General features: G+C 41.4%; 1 protein-coding gene across 1 annotated transcript in view; it reads right to left on the bottom strand.

Annotated features, from left to right (window-relative positions):
• Window positions 1-21,008, bottom strand: part of DAAM2 (dishevelled associated activator of morphogenesis 2) — a 189,048-nt gene that overhangs the window by 31,300 nt on the left and 136,740 nt on the right. The window contains exons 13-17 of the mRNA XM_031045644.2: window positions 20,742-20,926; window positions 19,466-19,783; window positions 12,596-12,703; window positions 9,758-9,790; window positions 5,436-5,542 (exon numbers count right to left, since the gene is read on the bottom strand). Coding sequence (XP_030901504.1) covers window positions 5,436-5,542; window positions 9,758-9,790; window positions 12,596-12,703; window positions 19,466-19,783; window positions 20,742-20,926 — 751 coding nt within the window. The remainder of the gene's footprint in view (window positions 1-5,435; window positions 5,543-9,757; window positions 9,791-12,595; window positions 12,704-19,465; window positions 19,784-20,741; window positions 20,927-21,008) is intronic.

Genomic DNA, 21,008 nt, shown 5'->3' with positions numbered 1-21,008 from the left:
CTGCCATTCCACAGGGATCACAATCCCACTCTTCTTTTTCATTTAGAGAAGAGAACTGATTATCATGTATCAAGGCCATTTTCTATTTGAAACTAAACTGAACCACAGTGCTTCCAAAACATGCCAACAGCAGTAGATGTGACACTGTCCTGGTTTCAGCAGTAGTGGTCATTTTTTCTCCTTCTTGGTAGCTGGTGCAGTGCTGTGTTTTGACTCTCGGGCTGGGAATGTTGCTGATAGCAAGTATGTTTTGAGTTACTACTCAAAAGTTTGGTTTGTCCAAGGGCTTTCTGAGCCTCAAGCTCTGCCAGGGAGGAGGGGAGGCCAGGAGGAAGCAGAGACAGGACACCTGACCCAGGCTAGCCAAAGAGGTATTCCATACCACAGCACGTCATGCCCAGGATGTAACTGAGAGTTACCCGGAAGGGCTGAGGACTTTGGGGGGACGGAGGAGGTATCAGTCGGTGCTCAGTCGGGCAGAGTGGGGTGAGTTATGGGTCGATGGCTGGTGAGGTGTTGTATTCTCTTCACTTGTTATTTGCTTTATCATTATTACTATTAGTAGTAGTAGTAGCAGTAATGATTTATGTTATACCTTAGTTATTAAACTGTTCTTATCCCAACCCGTGGGAGCTACATTCTTTGGATTCTCCTCCCCAACTCTCCGGGAGTTGGGGAGCAAGGGAGCAAGGGGAGTGAGTTAATGAGCTGCGTGGCTGGGTTTAAATTGCGACAGACACCAAGAAGCATTAACTGATACTTAGCTAGTTTGTGTAGCTCACACAAATCTTAATTTTACTGACTGCAGAACTTTCCATCTCCATAACCCATTTCACACAGGCTACTAGTTATTTCACTCCCAAACTTTGGGACTGGGACATAAGGCTTCTTTAACTCCTGGGCTCTCCCAAAGCTCTGTACCACTGCCAATATGGGGGCTGTTAAATATCTGTGTTTTGGGAATACTCATTGTCACTATCCCATAAAGGTAGGAAAAGATGTTTCCCTGTTCTGAGAAGAAGCATTCAGTAGTCAGGCTTGTCTAATTGTGCATTCACTAAGAAGGCGGAAAGATGCAGTCAGTCTTTTCCCATCTTATTTCAGCTGCCAACTTATCTTGCCTGTGAAAAACATAGTGCCTTAACCTTTGCGGGACAACAGCTGGGACATTTTACCAGGTACATCTTCCACTAATATAGCAACACACTGGGAAAAGAAATCCACCAGTGCCTTTTCAGCACCTCACTGTGAAAGTATTCTGCCAAGTGCATAAAGAAACAGGCTTTTTTTTCTTCCGTCAGCAAAAGCTCATGAATGACCAAGATACTTGTATCCAAATATGCTCAATTTTCTACCAAGAAGGGTCTGGGGATGGCTGTCTTTCTATGCCAGGCAGAGTAAAGTGGGGCCAAACTTGGGAATCCTGAAATTACAATAACAAATTGATGAGGCAGTGGTTTATCCTTTACCAGAACCCTACTATCAGTTCCTAATTGTGATCTAAGGCAGGATGATACTGACTGATGTGTTCAGTTTAACCTTTGGGCTCATTATACTCAGAATAGCAGAGAGCCATTTATTGTGGACCTTCATTTAAAATCAGAAAATCGCTTGAGGAACCCAGGAGACACTGTTTATTGCATAGTGTTTTTCAAGACAGCACACTGAGGAACTGAACTGCTAAGTCCAATGAGCTATTTCTGTATCAAGATACAATCTATACCCCAAAATCATGTTGCTTGGAATCTACTCTGAAATAAGGGTGAACACTGGATTGTCACATGGCAGAAAGGCACAGCACTGTCAGTACACTGAGACTGACATTGGCCGAATAGCTTTTCCTCTTAAAGCCTAAATTGAGCAGGTTTAGAAGCACTGAGGAGGCACAGCAAAGTGAGAGAAATACTTGGTCTCTAGTATTCTGGTTGGAAACATTACACAAATCCATTTTCTTCTTCCTTATTGATATGTGTTTGAATCATGAAAACCACATTTGGTAGTCTATCTACTGACATACAAAAATGGTTTTCTGTGGCCTTTTGCTACTAATGGTTTTATGACATTTTCCTAGCACTCCGACTGTTTCAAGCCTCTTGAGAGGGTTACTGCTGACTAGCTGGTCTACAGGAATAAGAAACACATCTCAGAAGAACACTGACATAATGACTTTGCTGGAATTCATGCACAATAACTTGAACAAAAATGTTCTGTAAGTATACATTGAGCTTTCTTCTCAGCAATGTCTCTCACAGAACTGCACCCCTTCAGAGCATTTCACAGCACAAGACATCAAGCAACACATCTTAGGCATGTTCTGCAAGAACATTTGAAGATACGGTACAACAAAAACACCTGAACAGTGGAAAGACTACCCATTACTTAAGTAATGGAGGCAGGAAGAAGCCATCCTGGTGAAAAAGGTCAGAGACATCTCCAGCTTCTAGGCAAAAGCAGGGATGTGGGATGGTTTTTCCAGACCACGCAAGTCTGACAGTAAATCTCCAGCCTTGTAGAAACTGAAGGCATCAGGAAATCCATGAGAGACAGCAGATTTCCAGTGTGACAGAAATAACTGTATATTGGGAACACCATTAAGAAAGCCAGATTTGAAGCTGGTCTCACCTGTTTACCTGGACTCATCACAGACAGATTCTTCCATGACCTTTTTGAATTATGGCTTACTTGAAATACTGTGAGATAAATCGATCTTGTGCTTATTCAAACCTTTATAGTTGGCTTAGGAAACACAGTTTCTCTTTGGATCTGACAGACTCCATTAAACAAGGAAAACTGCATCCTTCTACCACAGGAAATCTGAAAGATGCTGCTATCAGCTACTTGAAATACAGCCTTTTTTGAGTGAAAATAAAGATTAGAATGGGAAGTTTTATAAATCTGTTAACTGTCAGCAAAAATCAACTAGCAATTCAATTTCCATCTCTTATCAGCCTACCATGCTCCAGTCTCTCTGCAAAAGAAAGCAAGAGACATAAATTTCTCACTCTAGCTAGGTTTTGGCTTGTTGGACCATGTGAAATATGAGCTCTGTCTGACCCCTTCTAACACAGTGTTAGTAAAACAAAAACATTTGAGTAGTGGAGGGAAAGAAAACCCAACCCATGCAGCTATTTCACTTTAAAGGACATGACAGTTTAGTGTAAACAAAGGGGGAATAAACTACAGGGATATATGCACAGTAAGAGTCAATTGGAAACAGCTGTTGGCACATACTGTGGCAACCTGAAGGCTGGGGCTGCAGCTCAGGGTTGCACAAACTCTCTTTGTCACTGGTTTTAAATCCTCTCTCAACTGCACATGTGTGTATACTCACATGCACACACATGTAAGGTGTGCTGCAGCAGCAAGAGCACGGCAGATGCCAGGGCTGATTTAGCTGGGAGCATCTCACCTTCAAGGTTTAACCTGAAGGAGGAAGCAGTGAGGTAACGCAAAAGAACGGCAAAGGGGTTGTAAAACCCTTTCAATTATTGTCTGTAGCCAAGCAGCCCAGTTGTTCTCTTTAATAATAGAACTGTATGAGCAAAAAGAGCAGAAAAAGGCATCGACGTAGAGGTGCCATTTTCACTCCCAAAGATTTCTGCTTCCCTGGTTTAAAAGGTAAGTTTGGGAGGAATAGCAACCCTGGGCCATGCTGTAATATATTCCTGACATGCTGGGTGTAACACTATCTGTTACAAATATTAAATGATGTAAGGCAGTGATAGCTATGCTGACTTGTGTTTCCCATAGCACAGTGCAGGGAAGTTAACAGGGCACGGTGTAAATTGGCATGCTTCTTAGGGACAGCAAGCTCATTTCCCAAGTCACTAACATCCATGTTATGCCTGCTACCAGTAAGACCAGGATATTTCCTGGTGGAGAAATTAGCAATCACAAACCACAGCTTTTCAACTCTGGTTTGGGCCCAGACTAGCAGCTTGAAGTGGACTGGCTTCATGGCATACCTAGAGCGAACATATGCTGTGTACCCTGAAGTTCAAGTTCATACCAATTTGCTGGAGCCAGCAGAAGGGAAGGCAAACCACAGAGACTGTCCTTTCTCTCTCACTATTTAGAGAGGATTCCTCCTAGGCAAGAATGGGCCAGACATGCATGGCAGAAGAGGTGAATGGTGAAAAACATGTACTGCTGCTGTCCACACTGCTTTTGTTTTGAAGATGGAAGATTTTAATAAATATTTAGTGTCATACCAAGTTATGGACCACCTTCCTGAATCCTCCTCAGCCTAGCCACCTGTACACATTATATTACCACCTCTAGGAAATATCCCATCTGCTCACATGAGTTAGTGTGAACCTCAGACACAATTTAGCAGGTCTGTCAAACATCATGAAAATCCTGTTGCCCCAGTGCCTCCCCATTTGTCTGCCCCAGCTTGCAGTCAGCTGCCAACACCAGCAAAGACATGCTGGCAACTATTGCAGAGAGAGAAATGTAAGCCTTCCCTCATTGCTGGTTTGGATGGTGGGGTTCCTGCTGACATGCAAGCCAATGCCACCTAGGTAGCATAATGAGAGCCTCCATGGGTTTCACTAAGCAATGGAAAGAACTCACTCCAGTCCTGGTGGTCTGGCTGCAAGTTTGCTTTTAACCGTTAGCTTGCTAGAAGAGACAAGCAATCACACCCACACGAACCTTCATTTTCTACCGATCTGTGACGCAGTTGTACTGTTCGGTACTGCCACAGCTTTCCCAGGTTCTGTCTCTAGCTCTGCTGTCCCTCCTCTGGTAGGAAAGGCAGCTATCTCTGGTGGATCATTGTCTGCACAAATTTGATATTTAGTGACAGACATCCCGCCTAGTACTCATGGTGGCAGAAAGACATGAAAAGCATTTAGAGGGCCCTGATGTTACAGCATTTGAAGGCATTAGTCATTGCAGAAGCATGCAAAGGGAACTCCTGGCTTCCAAAACCTTATTTACAAATACGAGACCTGATTCTTGAACATATCTTCTTACATTTACCACTTTTCCCATCAAAAGTCAAAACCGACAAAGATGAACATCACCCTCAGCTCTGCTGTATTCCAGGGAGGTGCTCAGAGCATTAGAAAGAAACATACATGACAGAGACAAATGACATGACTCACTTAAGAGTAAAGAGCAAGCACTGACAAAGAGCTGCTTTCATTTGCCTATGAGTTCTGATATTTTTCTGATGACGAGTCTTCAGACAAATCTTGATGCTTATCTGTTTAAAGCACAAAATGTGTGTTTGCATATGTTTATTAAGTGAGATAATTCTTGAGAAAGACATGCCTTTATGACACTGCAAGAGAGGTTTCTCTGAAGTTCTGCAGGTATTAGAAAGCGGTTCTAGTTCAGAAAAGAAGCATGTCCATTTGTTTAATTCCATCCCCTCTTGCCTCTACATTGACCATGGCATATCCTCTGAGCTAAGGCTGCACACTTACTTGGAAAGGAGAATGACACAGTTCTGGGCTCTCCTGCCATCAATCACAGAGAGCTCTTTCACTTTTCGTGTAGAGAGGTAAAGGTCTTCAGTTGAACCCATCTCTTTCTGCATATAATTCAAAAGGGAGGGAAAACAATCAGTATTATGTTTCACCCAAGACTTAGCTGAGTGCAATGAACAAAACCCATCCCAACCTTGGAAAATCTACCCACATGGTGAGAAAATGAGAGAGGAAGGGCAGAAAATATGTAGGTAGATCCCATATTACTAGAGAAACAGAAGCCATTCATTGCCACCTATGAGATCATCTTTGATAACAAATACTAGATCTGATTCTGACCTATTGGACTCTCTACCAACAGCTATGTTATGATGTTAATGTACAAAACTGGCATAACAAGAAAATTGGGCACATTCCAGTAAAGCCCACTGGTGTCACAGCATAATATCCTTCAGCAGATGTCTCCTGTAAGGGTTACACAGCATTCTTAAAGGCTGCAGCACAATCAGGAAAAATCCTGTAATCACCTCTTAAGGCTGCCACTGGACCAGTCCAAACCATATTATATGAGAAATATAACAGTAAGGCAAGATGATATCTATCTTACTAAATATATCTTACTAAATGGTCAATATCTACATCTGAACTAGCTTCTTTTTTTTTTTAATTAATACTTTCAATAATACAGAAACCACTCTTTTTCAAAGTTCTCTGCATATCCCCATTGACAAATTCATCACCTGGGGGAAAAAAAAGGAAAATACCACCCAAAATGTTTGTCACAGCACACAGAGAAACTATTTGCAAATCCAGTCTAACCATCCAGAACTGTCTGTCTCCTTGTCCTACCTACACTTCAGAGCAACAAGATTTATTTTACTTCCAGAGATTGGATTTCTGTAGTTAGTTTGAGTATCTTTTAACACCAGTCCTTAAAGGGAAGTAGAGGTAATGATAAAAGGTGCTGATCCTGGATGATAGCACTCTAGTTCCCAACAGAAAAGAGGGAACTGGAAACAGGACAGGCTTTTATTTTCCCACCTACCTTCTGGTAAAAAATACCTTTCCATGATATCCATATTGTGATGCCTGGAGATTTTGAGGTTTGCCTGTATAATCTAGCTCTGAATGCACCTATCAAATTAGCAATGTGATTTCTTCCTTAGGACATAACAACAAATATGCTGAGTTAGATCAAAAGGTCCATCTACCCCACCATCCTGTCTGTAAGAGTGGTTAACAGCAGACACCCAGGAAAAGGTGTAAGATCATGACAAGCATATTGCGGTGTTTCCCAGAATTACCTCCCAGGACTGAAGTTTCTACAGCTCAAGGATTACTTATATCAGCAAGACTAATCCACGCCAAGAGATACTGACATCCAAGTATTTGAGAGTTAAATGTAAATCGTAGATTCACATTGCTAGTTGCCATTTAAGCTCCCGGTACCATCAGCTATAACATGCTTGTATTGTTCCTGGATATTTAAAGGATTCATACAACCATACCCAAATGCTCTGCAGTGAGCCACCACCAATACTAAGTGACATTTATAAGCAGGTACAATGAACCAGCTGAAGAAATGAACATGATAGTTCTGCTGAATGTGTCCAAAGTGTCGAACTTGACAGAAAAGGTCAAGTACAAGGTCCTGCACCTAGACTGGGACAATCCCAATGACAACTACAGGCTGCACAAATAATGAATTGAGATAAGCCCTGAGGAAAAAGACTTGGAGGTTTTGGTTGACAAAAAGCTCAGCACAACCCAGCAGTATGTGCCTGCAGCCCAGAAACCCTGTATCCTTGGCTGCATCAAAAGGACTGTGACCCACAGGTTAATGTAGGTGATTCTCCCCCTCTACTTCACTCTCATGAGACCCCACCTGGAGTCCTGTGTTCAGAGCTCTGGGACCCCCAACACAACAGGGACATGGACCTGCTTGAAAAAGTCCAGAGAAGGGCCATGAAGATGCTCAGAGGGCTGGAGCACCTCTCCTATGGAGACAGGCTGAGAGAGCTGGGCTTGTTCAGCCTGGAGAAGAGAAGGGTCTAGGGAGATCATAGAGCAGTTTCCAGTGCCTAAAAAGGGGCTACAAGAAATCTGGAGACACTTTTTACAAGCGCATGTAGTGACAGGACAAGGGGGAATGGTTTTAAACTGAAAGAGGGGAGATTTAGATTAGATAAAAAGAAGAAATTATTCACTATGAGGGTGGTGTGATAGTGGAACAGGTTGACTAGAGAACTTGTTGCTGCCCCATCACTGGCAGTGTCCAAGGCCAGGTTGAATAGGGCTTGGAGCAACCTGGTCTAGTGGAAGGTGTCCCTGCCCATGACAGGGAGGTTGGAAGTGGATAAGCTCTAAGGTCCCTTCAAATGCATTTCCAAAAAAGGAGAAATCGGGTAGCGGGTAAGTTTATTATTTCTGAGAGAATAACCAACAATAGCAAAAAGCAGTCACTCCCAGAATAATCTGACATGTACAGATGTTAAAGTTCTTATGAGTTTCCTCAGTTTGTGGGGAGGAAGACAGGGGGAACAGGGAGATAGGCAGCTGTTGAAGGTAAGAAAGACACTTGTCTGTCTGTACTCTTGGCTTAAAAGCTTCACTGTCCCTCCTCAGTAGTTAATGTTTGCAAACAAGGACACCTGCTTAGTGTTAACCAGCAATCATCCCAAGGCAAAAAACAAGTTGTTTCAGGGTCTGGCTGTTGCTGTCGTGTAGGGATTTAGATGGCTTCCCCTAAAGCCATGTAGCAGGGATTGGTATAATAGTCTCCATGCCATTTCCAATGTTCAACACAAATTAATAACTTGAATTATTCAGACATGGCCCATTCCTTGGTCATAAGGAGTGAGCTAGTCTCATCTAAAAATACATTCTCTTCAACTCATATTGAAGAGAGAGATATTTATAGATACTTGGAACTGTATGTAAGCAAAAGCAGATGAAGAAGCCTCAGGTATTACCAGAGCCAGATTCCAAGCTTAGCTGAAGAAAAAGAGATTGCGTATGGACTATCTGCATTTTCTTAGACACAGAAAAAGAGGAGCAAGGGGGCAGTAGTGACTAGCTTAAGTGAGATAGGCCAGGCATACAAAACAAGAGTAGCTGGAGCTCTTGTCAACCTGACAGACAAGAAACCTAAGTTGTATCCCATTGTTCTTTACCAACTTTCTATCTGGGATAGCGTTTTGTTATGTGCTTCAAAGAGTATTTCATATTTGAGACTTTAATTACAAAATAAAAAATCAACTAAAATTTCAGTGCTGGAATGACTAGACATGTGGAATGTGTTCAAAATTTTGCTGCCCTCTTTCAAACACAGTTTGATTTTGGTCAGCTGCAGAACTTGTGGTCTGGTACTATGGCAGCACCCTAGGTTATAGTAATTATCAATACTTCAAGGAACTATTTCTACCCTGTTGGTGCACCTATTCACGGTGAGTGTTGCCATCATGAAAGCAGATAAAAAGTAAAGTAGTAAGAAAAAAAGTAAAGAAAGTAAATGTCCCAGGGCCAGGTATTAAACACATCCTGTGACTAGGTTTTCCAAATACAGTTCTCTGAGCACTCACGGTGAGGACTACTTCCTTCTTAAGCCACCAGAGACACTTGTGATGACATATGAACAACTCTCTTTTGAGAGCATTGCTCTTCCCAAAAGTGTTGCCAAGAGTTTTGCATAGAGATAGGCAGTTTGAAGAGACATAGGCAGTCTGATATTTCTACCTCATCTAAATATCATTTGAGCCTTTTGCTGAACTTTCTGAAGGTTTCAGCAGTCTGAAATGAAGAAGGCTTTCCTGCAGTCTAAGCCTTCTGCTCATCAGCTGACACAAATCCTTCTACCCAACCAAAGACCAGTTTTACAGAAAGAAAGATTTTCTTTGTCAGAAAGTCTGTAGCTACTGAATACATCTGGAGACTTCAATACTGTGCAAAGCAGATGGACCACAGATGGGAACAGTGGGAGGGAAGGCTCCTTGAGACCCCCTTTTGTTCTCCACTAAAGAGACTATTACTTTGGTTAAGATCCCACATTCATATTATACTTTGTCCCTGGTCTTTGCCCGCTGGATCACAGACACCAGCATTAACCATAGTAAGGTTATACTGAAAGAACAGGAACTACGTCCTATCTCAGAGCTAACATAACAAAAGGAATTTTTTGTACCACTTTCTCCAGCCAGAAGGGAGAAGTGCATGAGCATATGAAAGAGTAGCATGAGATGAGTGATGATCCCGTAACACCATAGTGCAGGACTTCCCCTTCCCATACCCTGCAAGATCAGGAAGCAGACAATAATACTCACCTGCTTGCAGGAGGAGGGGTTAGTTAGCAGGTCCTATGCAGGCAGCAGCCACAGATGAAGAAGGAAACATGCCAAAATTAATCACATAGAAAGATATCCAGTTTAACAAGGCAGCTGAATTTAGACACACACTAAGAGAATAAAATGCTTAGCAAGTAATACTGGCCCAGGTGGTTCAAAGGTATTTCAGCATTTCTTTGCATATTTTGTATCAGCAGATGCTGGGGAACTAAATGTTCTAAGTCTTTTCTGAAAAGAATAAATTCAGTCTCCAAACATTAATCTCTTAGGTCTTTAAATATTTACTAGTATAATGCTTAAATACCTTTACAAACCTAGGCTGGAGCCTTACTGAAAGAACTGCCAAGGTTAAAACTTGAGGGTCAGTTCTCCTCTCCTGATGCACAGGCGTAGTTTGCCACTGTTAGTAATGACTTATTTCAATAATATATTATATCCTTGAACAACTTTTAACTAAGTATTTTGAAACCACTCTGTAACAAAAAGCAGCCTTACAACACTATTGGGTGACAGACACCAACTATTTCACAACATATTCCATACTCCAGGAAAACATCAGATATACTGAATCAAAAGGTCAATATTACATAGTAAGATTGGAGCAAGCTCAAAAGACAAATATAAGAATTCCTGGTCCAGAATTCTGTACACTGGACAATTCTGCTTTCCCTCATAACCATTAAAAATTATACACTGGGCTTGAGAGAGGAGAAGAGACCCTTTGTCATTAGCAAAATGAAGAAGAAAGGAAAGCTGTTTGATATAAATTAAACTGGAAAAAAAATTAATATCATGTTATTAGCAGCAAAGAAAGAAATATCTTTATCTGTACTTATTCAATGTTGTAGATGCAGGGCTTTGCACTGACATTTTTCTTTATAGACCTTTTGATGAAGTAGAAAATTCACAAACCCAGGGTAAACACATACTTGGCCAGAATGGAGTTTTTCCAAAAACAAAAAAGGAGAAAAGATAAAGTGTGAACCAACTGCAGAAGTTCGGATTAGCTTTTGATTCAAAAGCAATTTTGGTGACCTGGCCTTTAAAAAGTAAAAATAAAGAAAATTGATAATTGAAAATTGATTGGAATACTCTTCACATGGAGTGAGTATGGATGAAAAAGAAATTATCATGTAAAGTAATAATAATTGAATATTGAAGAGGGGGAGAGAAGACCTACACATGACAAAACCCACCAAAAAATCCAAACCAGCAAAATCCTCAACAGAAGCTGATACGGCAGCAATATACCTAACCATATAAAAATACGGATAGCTTGCATAAGTACACACTCTAGTGTCTGGAGCCACTGTCATAAAATGTGTTTAATGAGGATGGAAGAGAACTGTTCTGAGACACATGGAGGTCACTTTGAGATGATGGCTCCATTCCAGTGAGCAGGGGTAAGGGTCAAATTAGTTTACAGTTGAATAGGCCAGGCTGCTTTTCAGTGATTGGTAACGCTGCCGTAAGTATTATGATTCCAACTGAGAGTCCGCAGACAAGGACAGCTTTGGCTTTGGATTTTGGAGCCCAAAGGAAGCAAAGCTTCTAGTGAGGAAGCTGCACTGGAATGGCAATTTCCAATGAAACACTGGAATGGCAACTTGATGCTGCAGTGGCTACTCACATGCACAGATGACAGTCTAGCTACTTGAAAGACAACTGACAGCTCACCACCATAGCTAAGCTAAGCTGTTGGCATAGGGTTTAAATCCCTCCTTGTAACAGCATTGAATTTTCATGTGCCTTTCTTCCCTCTGAGAACTAAGTTCTGTTTCAAGAAGAAAGAGGGACCCACAGAAATGTCAGCAGCTATTTGTAGAAGTAGAATAAGAAATGAAATCTCTCATGCAACGAGCAACATCACATTCTTCACAGTTCAAGTTGGGATGCTTATCTATGTGGCTGTGAGCTAGTAAATCCAAAGAATTATTAATTATGCTTATTGGATTAAATAGAAAAATGAGAGAGAGAAGGGAACAGATGAAATGCCCAGTGACAAGATGTTTGTTAATTTTAAGGTACTGAATAAGTTAACAAAGTAGTTATCATCATGGTAATACTTAATCATAAGGGCTGCTTATAGCAATCACGTCTGTGTTTTTTCCTAAAACTTCAGAGCAATGACCCAATTCTGCAGATTACGAAGGACTGAATTCTCCATATTCCAAAAGCAAAGGAAAGCTGGGGGAGTTAGAGTGTGAAAGTACAATCCATCTCCTGCTAAATCTCATTCAATGGAGACAGACAGATTGAAGGTGACTTGTTTTCCAAGAAAAAGAGGAGAGGGAAAAAGACATTCTAATAAATGGCTGCTTTTAAATATTCTGTTTGTGTTATAATCTGTAATTCAGACAGTTTCTGTCACTTAGCCAGCACGATCAGTTGGCTGTTTAAATAAAAATAGACAAAGCCAAAGGCAGCTAATTCAGTCACCTTGCTCAGTACTTGGGCAGCTACAGATTTTTTTTCTCTGGATGAATGAGAGAAATAGAAAGATAGGTATCAGGCATGTAAATCAGGAATGTAAAACTCTGGAACTTTTGGAATTCAGGGGCTGCTGAGACCAAACAGAGCATTATCTGTTGGGAGCTGTTGTCTCTGAGAGCTGCCCATTAGCATGAAGTATGTTGAGAACAGGTTATACTCTGCCCTATATGTCCTCCCCAGTTCTTTTGTGATTTTTTTGAACAGTGACACAGCAGCAAATGATGCAGCCTGAGTGCAGGTGGACAAGGACCCAGACCACTGTCATTTGTTCTTTCCTCTTCTAGAAATTCATGGAAGACAAGTTGTACATGAGTTCACCCCTACCTGGTGTCTCTGATACGCGGAGAACATCTTTTCAAAATCTTCTAGATCCAGCACCTTGAATGCTTTTAAATCATCAATCTCATTCCAGATTGTGCCATGGATCCTCTCCTGAAGGAAAAGGTCATATTTTAATGAGACAGCAAAAGCTTTTAGCTAAGAACATCCAATCCCATTTGGACAACTCATTCTCTCCTGCTTACTGGCCATATTCCTATGTAATACTGCTGTCATTTTAGAGGGCACATTTTGTTTCAAGAGTCAAAGGAGAAAAAAAAATTATGGTGTCTTTTATTTTTTTTTTAATTTCAAACATACTCAGTATTTTGTATTTTTCATCATAGCAAGACTGATGAAAGGGCACATTCCAAGATTAGCAGACGATGTCTCATGCAATATCCATGATCCCACGGCACATTCCCTTTCAAGAGAGTCTATATCACTATGACAATCATTGTGGTCACGCTGACAGAAGTGTTATCATTATGAGAAAGAAAGAAGCTTAGGAAGGGCACTGATGCATGACAAACCCCAGACACATCTTCATTTCTACAGATTTTGCCAGGTTCTGTTGTAAAGCCTGAAGGGTGTGTGGTTTTCATCCTGCCTGCCTGTGAAAGTTGTTTAAGATTTTATTTTATTTTACTTTTAAGGCCCTGAGACTTTGAAGTCTAATTATTTCCTATTACATGATCTCCCCTGTCTACATGAGTTCCCTGCTGACTCCCATAGACACAAACTATATCCAGATCTCTGAAAGAGCATTATCCACACTAACTGGAAATGTTCACAGCCCAGGCGATATGTTATCCTGAATGCCAGGGAATTCTAGCATGGAGGGAGACAGACAGTCCTTGAACTTTGCTATCCACCAATCCTGGACCAAATAAGCTCTTGCAATACATGAATTAGCTAATCGCAGTCATTCTCAACTAGGAGAAGACCTTAGGATGTCCTGCTGACATTCTCAGGACAGATGTCCTTGCTGACAAAGAGGACACAAAGATCAAACTACCTTTTCCTCCCTACTGACTGTTAAGGTGCATGTTGTGTGGGACAAGCTTTGGGCGATTACTGGTTTAGAAAAGGAAAAGCTGCCCTTCAGACTTGACAACACTCATTCAGTTCGTGTAGTTAATGAAGTGTACATTTATTGTACTTTATTAATAAACTTAAAAAATAAGGAAGGTATTGATTAAAAGAAAAAGGAAATGGACAGAAAGGATTGTAAAAAGTCCTAAGCAAACCTCAGGAGATAAAAAGCCAACAAAACACTGATGCAGAGAAAGCCAGGAACAGCAAGCAATAGCAATGAAATCTTCACACAGGCTCCAGCTCTGGAGTACCTGACTTGTACCTACACAGCAAAGTGTGTTAACACTTAATTACCAGAACTAATTAGGAACAGACTTTACTTCCCGTTCACAGTCATCAAAGAAACCAGGGAAATGTGCTAAGCCACAAAACTCAAGGAGCAAGTAAAAACGTGATGGGAGGATGAAATTAGGGGGAAATAGAAGTGTGAAATGTTCTGGAGGAAATTCCTGGCAGGGCAGAACTGTGGCGGAAAACCAACACCCTCCCTCCAGAGGCAGCTCGAGTGCCTGAGGGGAAAGATGGGTGTCTGCAGTGCTGCAGTGCCATGTGCAGTAAGAGCATACACTAGATGGGAACAACACCTATCACCAGTATCATTGCATTGTTCCTTGCAATAAGTGTGGATTTTCTTTCCACAGCAGGAAAACCATCATGGCCCTGTGACTGTAATAAGATGAACGAGCTTGGGAGGCTTGTTTCAGCCAAAGGAATAGGAGAAAAAGTTAATTTTCATTTTATCCTAACCCTGGGTTTACTGCCAATCTTAGAAAGAAACATCCAGGCAGAGTGTTTATTCACATTCAGTTTCCAGGCTGGCTTTGTAAACCCTTGGTTATAAATCCTGAGGGATGTATTTGAACAGCAGAGCAGTTCTCTGAGTGGCTCACTGTTTCAGATTGTCCCATCAAACACTGAAATGGAAGAATATTTCTTGACAGGAGCCAGTGGACATGACTTCAGGAGCAGTCCACAGAGTCATCCTCAGGCTAGAGCCCTGAGGATGCCAAAAACTACATGCTGTGTTTGGCAGAAGGCTGGATGTGACTCAGGAGACAGCTACTCATGAGAGTCTTGCCCATTTACCTGTTCAGCTATAAACCCCTCATGGGAGTGAAGTTTCCTCACAAATGGCAAAATCAGTGAAAACGTGCTACGTAATGGGTTAGTCTGAATGAATTGCAGAGGTGCCAGAACAGGTAGTTTTGAGACTTACAACAGGATTGTGGAAAGTAGTTCTCATCAATACTTTACCAGAGATAGAACCCAAGGAAATGAAAATTATTCTCAACTCAGATTCATTTTACAATCCATGTTGAATCTGGCCCTGTACAGGATGGTTTATATGCTACTTGTAGAGAAAGACAAATTCCAATGCAGCACCTATTGCAATGGTGTGCACAAACAGAACTTCAAGCCAAGCAACCCGATTTGAATGCTTAAAACCCAAATGGGCTAATCCAAAGAACAAACAAGGGAAGCAGAGGTATAAACAACCTTTGTTACATAAAACACAACAGAGCTGTCCTTTCTATTTCTACCTAAGCTCTGCCCTTTAAAACTTTCATGCTGTTGTCAGATAATTTCCTACACTGAGCTCTTGCAACTCTGTTATGGATTAACTGGCTGATAGTTCCTTGTCATCAGCCAGGGAGACTGAACATTTTAAGAGAAACACACTCGCATAATGTGGTTGCTATGATAAATGATTCCCTTAGCATCACAAAAAATATTTATGGTCCCTAACTAATAATTTAAAAGTAAAGTAAATGATTTCTTTATTCTTTCATTTTTTCTGTCTCCTAATGAAAAAAAAGATAAAAATTTATTAATTTATTCATTCTACAAGTCTTCCAAGACCTGTAGTTCCTCTGCTTTGCAAAATCTGGGCCCCCTTTGGGAAGCAAATCCCATGAACTACATTTCCAAGTGTCCTATAGCAAAATGGTAGTATGTACCAGGTAAGGAAACATTCTCTTATTATCAGGTCAAGTACTGACAAGACATTTGTTCAATCAGGCTGAGCAGATAAACTCAACTGAGGTTTTTGGTATGTTACATTTGAAAACTTGGCTCACTGTAGCTGCTGCAATTTTGTCATTTCATAGAATCATAGAATCATAGAATAGTTAAGGTTGGAAAGGACCTTAAGATCATCTAGTTCCAACCCCCTGCCATGGGCAGGGACACCTCACACTAAACCATATCACCCAAAACTCCATCCAACCTGGCCTTGAACATCACCAAGGATCACCTCTGTGGAAGCCCAATTTGCTGAGACCTACCAAGATTAGAGAATGACAGTGTTTCATGGAGCTACAAATCACATCAAGCTGTCCTCTGCTATATCTAATAGATGATTTTATTTATCCTGAAAGATAAACAGCAATACTCTGCAAGCCACTAAAGTTCATGCCTCAATAACCTCACAGCATGAGGGAAAACTTACTGTACTTTAGGAAAGCCTATTGTTTGTCCTGCAGACCCAGATAAACCACAGAAACTATGAGTGTCCTGTGAATAGCAGAGCAGGCAATCCTGCTTATTAGTCAGTTATATTTCTACAATATTAACCGTCAAAAAATGAAGCATCTTAAAATTTTAATTAATTCCAGTATGAATCTGAAAAAGGGATATAAACAGTGCTTTTCAAATTTCTCTCCTGATATCAGATCCTTTCCTCAGTATAAGAAAAGTCCACTTGGAGCAAAACTTGTATTTCTGGCATGTTTGTTAATTGAGATAGCTCTTTCATCTCACTGTAGGACAAGGCACCACAAAAGATGTTATTCGTAGCTTCTCACTGAGATTTTGTAGACATTTTTCTGTTCATTCTGAATATCTGGCAGCAGTTTTTCATCATTGTTTATCATGAAACTCTGGCTGCTTTTAAGAAGAAAGTTCCAGAAATCAGAATCATCAATAACATTACAGAAATATAGTTGTGGGTTTTTTTTTTTTTGGTTGGTTGGTTTGGGTTTTTTTAAGTAGTTTCAAAATGAACATTTTCTGTTTATGTGATTGCTGGAGTTTTTTTTTTTGTTCTAGTGATTTTTTTGTGTTTTTTTTTTTATTTGGTTTGTTCTGTCTCTTAATCCTATGTAGTATGTAGAACAAGTACCTTTCTTGTGAAGCAATTTCAGCCAGATCTATTTAGGGCTGTCTAAAGAAAGCCCCTTTCAGACCACTGACTAGACATTAGCAGCCTGACTTGCAATTGGAAGCTGCTACTCCAGACACGAGACAACAAGCAGCACAGTTGAAGGTTGACTTGATTTATTCTGATAGCTCCAAATCAATATGTTTATATTTATTAGATAATTATTAATATTCATTATTAAATATTAATATTTCTACTTCCAGTGTGCTTGAAACAAGTCCATCATTTGGATTAACTGTAAGTGTCTGGTCCCTGTTTGACCTTGGGTGTTGTGTAAAATGCAGAGTGAGAGAGCAAACTCCACTTGCTCTCCAGAAACAAAGGAAGGAAACTTTCCAGCACATTACAGTGGTTCCACTGCAATATCTTTTTTCTTAAAAAACAAAGAACCTTGGCACCAGCACTACTGTCATGCTGTATGAATGGAATTCACAGATGATGCTACAACACTGTATGAATGGAGCTGTGATGTGGAAGGGCTTCATCAGAACTCAGTTCATCCATGCATCTAAATGGCTTTGCTACTGATTATCAGCTCACATCAAAGCTAGTACAAAATCTTTAATTCTCAAAGGAAATTAGCAGGTTGTTGGAGCTTCCTTGTTAGAAGAATTAATACTTCCCAGTCAAACCTTTTTTTCATGGTGCTCATAGGAACTGTGGACAATCTGTTACTGTCAACTCCCAAGAGTTTGAATATATTTGGTCATTTTCCTAACATCCAACAGCTCAGCCCTTTCCCTCCAAAGATAGTGTTTGTTAGCATTGGTGAAAAAAGGTGTCATATGAATTGCCCTGGAGAACAGCCTTGACTCCATTACTGAGAAAGTATATTGCAGACAAATCTCTTTCGGCCAGCTCTGTTCATCACATTCAGCTTCTGTTGGTTTTCTCTCACTCTCTTGAAGCAGGCTGCATGGACAGAAAGGGGTTTGCTCTCATATGGGCTGCCTCAGTCCTGGCATCATCTTCACTTACTGGAAGAAACCTCAGGAGAGAGAATCCCAGGCAGCGTGCTTCTTGTGAGCATTCATTCATTCATTCATTCATTCATTCATTCATTCATTCAAAGTATGTCTACTTTGACAGTTCAGGAGAACAGCATGGAAGTGCCACAAAGGCAATGAAAGGCAAGATGAGGCCATCTGACCTACCTGTGACATTGCATTCAGAGGATTCATAGCCATGTGAACAGAAAGTGCCTGTTATTGAAGCAGGAATCTAGGATAACTGATGAAGATGGCCAAAAGGTATCTCCTCCTCCAGCAGCCAGTGGAATTAAATAACTCCATAATTAAGTGCAACCCAAATAACAAGGCAAGCCATTTGTGTCTGCAACACAACCTCTTCAGTTTTGCAGAGGCCTTAGCAGGTCAAAACACTGGCAAACACTCAAAAATTAAGCCCCACCCTCTTCTGCCCTCTTTTCCACCTAGTTTGCCTTCCTCAAAACAGCATATTTTACCCACCTCACCACCCAGGTCTTCAATTTTATTAGCACAGCTGCCTTCACTCCTAACCAGCAGGCAGGATAAGCCTACGGTTACTGTACACTAAACAGAAACACCTGTGACTCTCTCTTTTTCATATATATTCATATATATACATATACTAGTTATTATTTCTTTTCTTCAGAGCACTAAGTCCCATGTTCTGCAAAGGAAAATAAATCCCCATCCTTACATTCTCTGCCACACCCCCCATGCGTCCTTGACAGAGAAGCACAGACGGTGCAGCAAATATTTCACTTCACTTTATTTTAAAGAAAAGGAGAGAGGGGGAGAGAGAATTCTTGCAGCATTCCAGAGGTCCCTGGACACTCATTCCAAACACCAGAGTAGGGCCCTGGGTGAGTTTCAGTCTAAAAGAGAACCTGGGTTTCTAGGAAGCCATCCAAACTCAACACAGACACTTTTTTCCTTTCTAAATCAGTTTAAAAAAATTGAGACCTAAAGATGGGGGGCGGGGGAGGGGGGGGAAGAAGTGAGAGAGAGTGAAGGAAGAGAAAGAAGTGGAGGGAAAGCAGAGGCAACCAACGTAGCAGAAAAAGAATGCAACAGGAAGAAACCAAGTCCTCCATTTTTATTGCTTATTTGGAGTTTTATTGCCAAGAGACAGAGTTGTAACCATGCAAGAAGAGCAGCTTCCCCTGTGGCCATGAAAAAATGGCTACCTTTCTCTCCCTGGTGACAGCTCTCACAGGGGGAGCTGTTTCTGGAACTGGTCCAGTTCTGGAACTGGTTCTCTGGAACTGGTCCAGTTCTGGAACTGGACATGCTTTGTCCACACTGGCTCTGCCCATCCTTTTCCCTGACAGACAAGTGAAGGCAGCTCTGACACACGAGTCCTGGAGATGTCTAGCTCTGGCTTACATATTCAGTTCCACTACAGCTTTGCCTAACTGATAGCATGCCCAGATCTACTGATGGTCAACCTAACCAGAACCTTGGTCATTACAGGATATGTACTGCACTGGGGACTCCCTCAAGACAGTTGCTGTCTCCTACTGACCTCAGTCCACAGAAAGTCACAATATCCCTTCCTTTTGTCACGTTGCACTTCATGGCATTAATGAACACTGAGTTATACTTAGGAAATTAATTGCTGCAATGTCTTACCTCACTCAGCTTAGCCCAGTTGAATGACTTCAGTGGGTGGGAAGGCTGTGGGACAGATTTCTTCTTCAGGCTGGTGCCACTGCTGCTGAAGGTGGTTGTTGAAGGAGGTGGAATCCCCATGCTGAAGAAAGGTGGTGCTCCTGGTGGAGGAGGAGGTCCTCCTGGAGGTGGTGGTGGAGCAGGAGGAGGGGGACAGCTAGAGAAAGGCAGAGGAGGTGGCAGCGGTGGCAGATTCTCAGACATGTGAGAAGAGGACAAAGCTAATGGGCCACCTGGAGGGGGTGGAGGTGGGGGTGGGAAGGAAATGCTGCTCCCTTGCTGGAAAACAAAAAACACATAGAAAAAAGAAAGCAAACCATTTAAAAGGCACAGTAACTCCATGTTGCCAGCTGATGTGATTTTATTATGAGACTCGAAATATTCGATGTTTTCTTTAAAGCCTCCTGCACTCAAAGTCAGGCAATAAAGGGAGGAATCTCAGCTTTCATTTAAGAGAAAGTTTCAAGCCCTTGAAATTATGGAGAAGAGATTGAAAAAAAGGGACCATAAATGGCTCAGAAAAACAGAAAGCTATCAGAAGCCAAAAAGTATTATTTTCTCCTTATGTGTGAATAAAAAGAAAAGTTCAGTCTTACGAACTTTTGAACTCCTGAGTTTTAAACTTTAGGGTTTGAAATACGGAATGCCTGGCATTAGGCCCCACTAATAAAAAGTGGGAGAAGGGAAGAGAGAATGAATCTGCTTTCTGCAGTGTCTAGCCTCTCAGGGCTGTGTCCTGGCAAGTTGAGGCTCAGGCACACTGCAGGGATGGAAGGAGCACCAAGCAGGAGGAAGCAGCTGTAAATGTCACTTCTGCAGGGGTCCAAGGCAGTACAGGTACTTTTGAAACATGACAATCTTCACTGAATTCTTCCCTAAATTTACTTTTGTATCTGGGAGGTTTCTCTCTATTGCACTGAAATAAAAAACAGGGCCATCCTACTCAACAGTAAAAATTATGGCTGAAGGAGGACACATGTGCCCCAGTAACTTCTGCTGGGAAGGTGGCTGAGGAGAATGAATGGAACAGCCCATGCATTATCCATTCTATACCACCACCTCAGGGATTTCAGTCTTGGGTAAAAGTTGAGCAGCTTCTAAGTACTCATCTCGGAGCTGGCTAGACAGATTCTGTCTGTACTGATCATAGAAAGTATTTAATTCATAATGTGCTTTTGTTCGTCATTCATTAGTTAGCAGGCTTTAAACAAGTATGGGAAGAGTCCCAGTCTCATACCGAGAACTCATTGAGTTGAGCCACCAGGTCATTCATCTGGTCCCGGGTCTGGCGCAACTCCAATGATTCCTTCTGCAGCTTGTCCTTCATTTTGTTCAGCGTCTTCATCATTTCATCTTTCTCCTGGGTCTTTGTCTCACATTCCCGCTCCTTCTTCTCTAACCTGCTCATCAGTTCAGCATGATCTAGGAGGAATAGGCAAGTGGGGATGATGAAGTAGAGCACATGAACAGTCCCCAGAGAGATGCAGGTTATGCTGAAATAAAG

The sequence above is a fragment of the Melopsittacus undulatus genome, chromosome 3 (assembly GCF_012275295.1).
Source record: "Melopsittacus undulatus isolate bMelUnd1 chromosome 3, bMelUnd1.mat.Z, whole genome shotgun sequence".
NCBI lineage: Eukaryota > Metazoa > Chordata > Aves > Psittaciformes > Psittaculidae > Melopsittacus > Melopsittacus undulatus.
Note: the sequence above shows the minus strand (reverse complement) of the source record. Positions and strands in the feature narration are given on the sequence as shown.